Source organism: Merops nubicus, unplaced genomic scaffold, assembly GCF_000691845.1.
Source record: "Merops nubicus isolate BGI_N331 unplaced genomic scaffold, ASM69184v1 scaffold10655, whole genome shotgun sequence".
NCBI classification, from domain to species: domain Eukaryota; kingdom Metazoa; phylum Chordata; class Aves; order Coraciiformes; family Meropidae; genus Merops; species Merops nubicus.
In genome coordinates this window covers 35156-37465 of record NW_008608958.1, presented here as the reverse complement: position 1 = coordinate 37465, position 2310 = coordinate 35156, and the positions used below count along the sequence as shown (strand labels likewise).

Below are 2310 nucleotides of genomic sequence, written 5' to 3'. Positions count from 1 at the left end.
TGCTATTAAACTATCAGTAAGCTGTTTGGGAATTGCACACATTATACCATAAAATATGTGTCAAGGTCAATACAAACATTTATTTTATTTTTTTTTTATATTTTGCTCCATTTATTAACAAAGCTCTACATAGAGATGGTCATAGGTTGTCAAAAAAGGAATAAAATAGTGTTTGTAATTCTTTGTTTCTTAGGGCCTGAGCCTTGTCTCAAAGGTTGGAACATGAACTGTTAAACAGCTTGTAATAGTTTATTACTATCTTTTTACATACAGATGCAGGAACTGATATGTGTGAGAGATGTTAATACACAAAATCTGAGATTTGACTCTAGATCCTTTCAGTTGGTATAATGTCCTTATGAAAAGAGCCTGAAGTCTATAAACCAGTAGTCAAAATAAGAATGAAAAATCAGTCATTAAAAATCCTCACAGTTAATATCCCACAGTTTAACCTGTAAATCAGCAGATCACTTTTTCAAAAAATAACCAGACTAAACCAAATTTTTTTTTTAAAAAAAGAGGTATTTACATCTGTAAAAATCTTAACATCTAAGATGTTTCTTGCTCGACATGTCATTCCAAATTCTGTGCATTTCTTCTGGTGTTATCTGGTGCACTGTGATCACCCTGCGGTACCTGCACAAGCTGTAGGCCATTTTCCAGTGATTGAAGCCACTGTTCTGGAACGGGTGAATGCCTAGCTTCCGAAGACAGAGTCCAACGTACACATCTTCAAGATGAAGAAGTCTGGTATGAAGGGAGGTTTTGTAAATCAGTTCTGCTACATCAGCTGAAAAAATGTAGCCAGTGCCTGAACAGAAGGGTGGGTAATTGCTGTCAGGATACAAATCTCTCGGCATGTACCACTTACTGCGAACATCTCTTATTGGTCCTCCATTTATAACGTAACCGGTGAAGTACCTTCTTCTTGGCTTTGTGTTAGGTTTGAGCAGCTTATAAATAAGATTATCCATATTTACAAAAATATCACTGTCTGTCTTCATAACGTACTTTGCTTTTGAACAAAACGTTGCTACCCACCTCATTCCCATCAACGTTTTCAGAGTGAGGTTATGATAAGAGTCAATAAAATCCTCAACAATAATGTCATGAAAAATTTGGCTTTCTTGCTCTACCATTTGATTTAACACAGGATCTGTATTTTTTCCGAGAAGAAATAACGTGGCGATTTTAATTCCTTTAAAGTTGTTTTCATCTCCCCATGTTTCTCGAATGGCTTGCCTTGCATCAAACTCTTTGTGAGTTGTGCTGATAAGAATGACCAAGAAAGGGATGCTCTTCTCACATTTATTTGGTTCATTGATGAGAAAGTCAAAGGAATGTGGATTTATAGGTCGAGTTCTTATATTGCCAAAGGAAACATTTTTTCTGGCTATGGATACGCTACTGAACTGCCTGTGACTAGTGTAGGAAGCCGTAGGACGAGTTATACTTAAGTACCAAAGAGCGCTTGCCCAACAAACTACTGTCAAAATGTATAAGCATGAGACCTTTGAAGCCATTGTTCCTCTAGCTCTTCTATTCCATGCAATGAATAAATAGCCTTTGTACCATGAGCACAACTATGTCCTGGAGAGGCAGCATGTTATTAATGAAACTTGAAAGTTCGATACAGGAAAGTAACTCTGTAATCATTCATGGATCTCAAATAGGAGCTGTTAAACCTGACACTCAGCTTTTCTTCTTTTACTAGCAGCAGCTTCCATTTCTTGGAATTTTCTGTTATTTCTGAAAAATATAAAGAAAAATTTTCCATTGCTAGATCATAAAAGCATAGGGCAAGAAAAATGAGCTTAAATATGACTGGCCACTAATAATCTAAGTGTCATAATGCATTTCTTGGATGTCCTTTTTTTTTTTTCCTCATGAGAGAAATACAGCACAAGATAGTGTACTAGAATATAGCTGTAAAAAACTGAAGTAATGCTTTTATGAACAATAATTTCTCATAGATGATATATATAGAAAAGGTAAGCATGCATAACATGTTGGCTATTTAGGTAATTTTAAAGGTATGTGAAAATAGTTTTCTGGTTTCTAGCATTTTTTTTTGCTTCATAGCATTTTTTTTTTTTCTGGACTATCTTATAAAATATGCCAAGGAACACTTTAAAATTACTTAAAGAATGAAAAATTGTGTACTTTAGAATTAATAGCATTGGTGGCAACAGTACACAAGTACCTACAAATCTTATTTGGTATAAATGTTTTTAATGCCTGTCCTGCTAACAAGAGCACTCCTTGGTGGAAATCAGACAGAATGCGATGGATTGGTAAGGGTAACAGGAG

The 2310-nt window shown here is 35.1% G+C and overlaps 1 protein-coding gene across 1 annotated transcript; it reads right to left on the bottom strand.

Annotated features, from left to right (window-relative positions):
* Nucleotides 1–287: 287 nt before the first annotated feature.
* Nucleotides 288–1523, bottom strand: B3GALT1 (UDP-Gal:betaGlcNAc beta 1,3-galactosyltransferase, polypeptide 1). The gene has a single exon (XM_008940439.1). It carries the CDS (start codon nt 1521–1523, stop codon nt 543–545), a length of 981 nt encoding a protein of 326 aa, XP_008938687.1. The 3' UTR covers nt 288–542.
* Between the last annotated feature and the right edge of the window lie 787 nt (nt 1524–2310).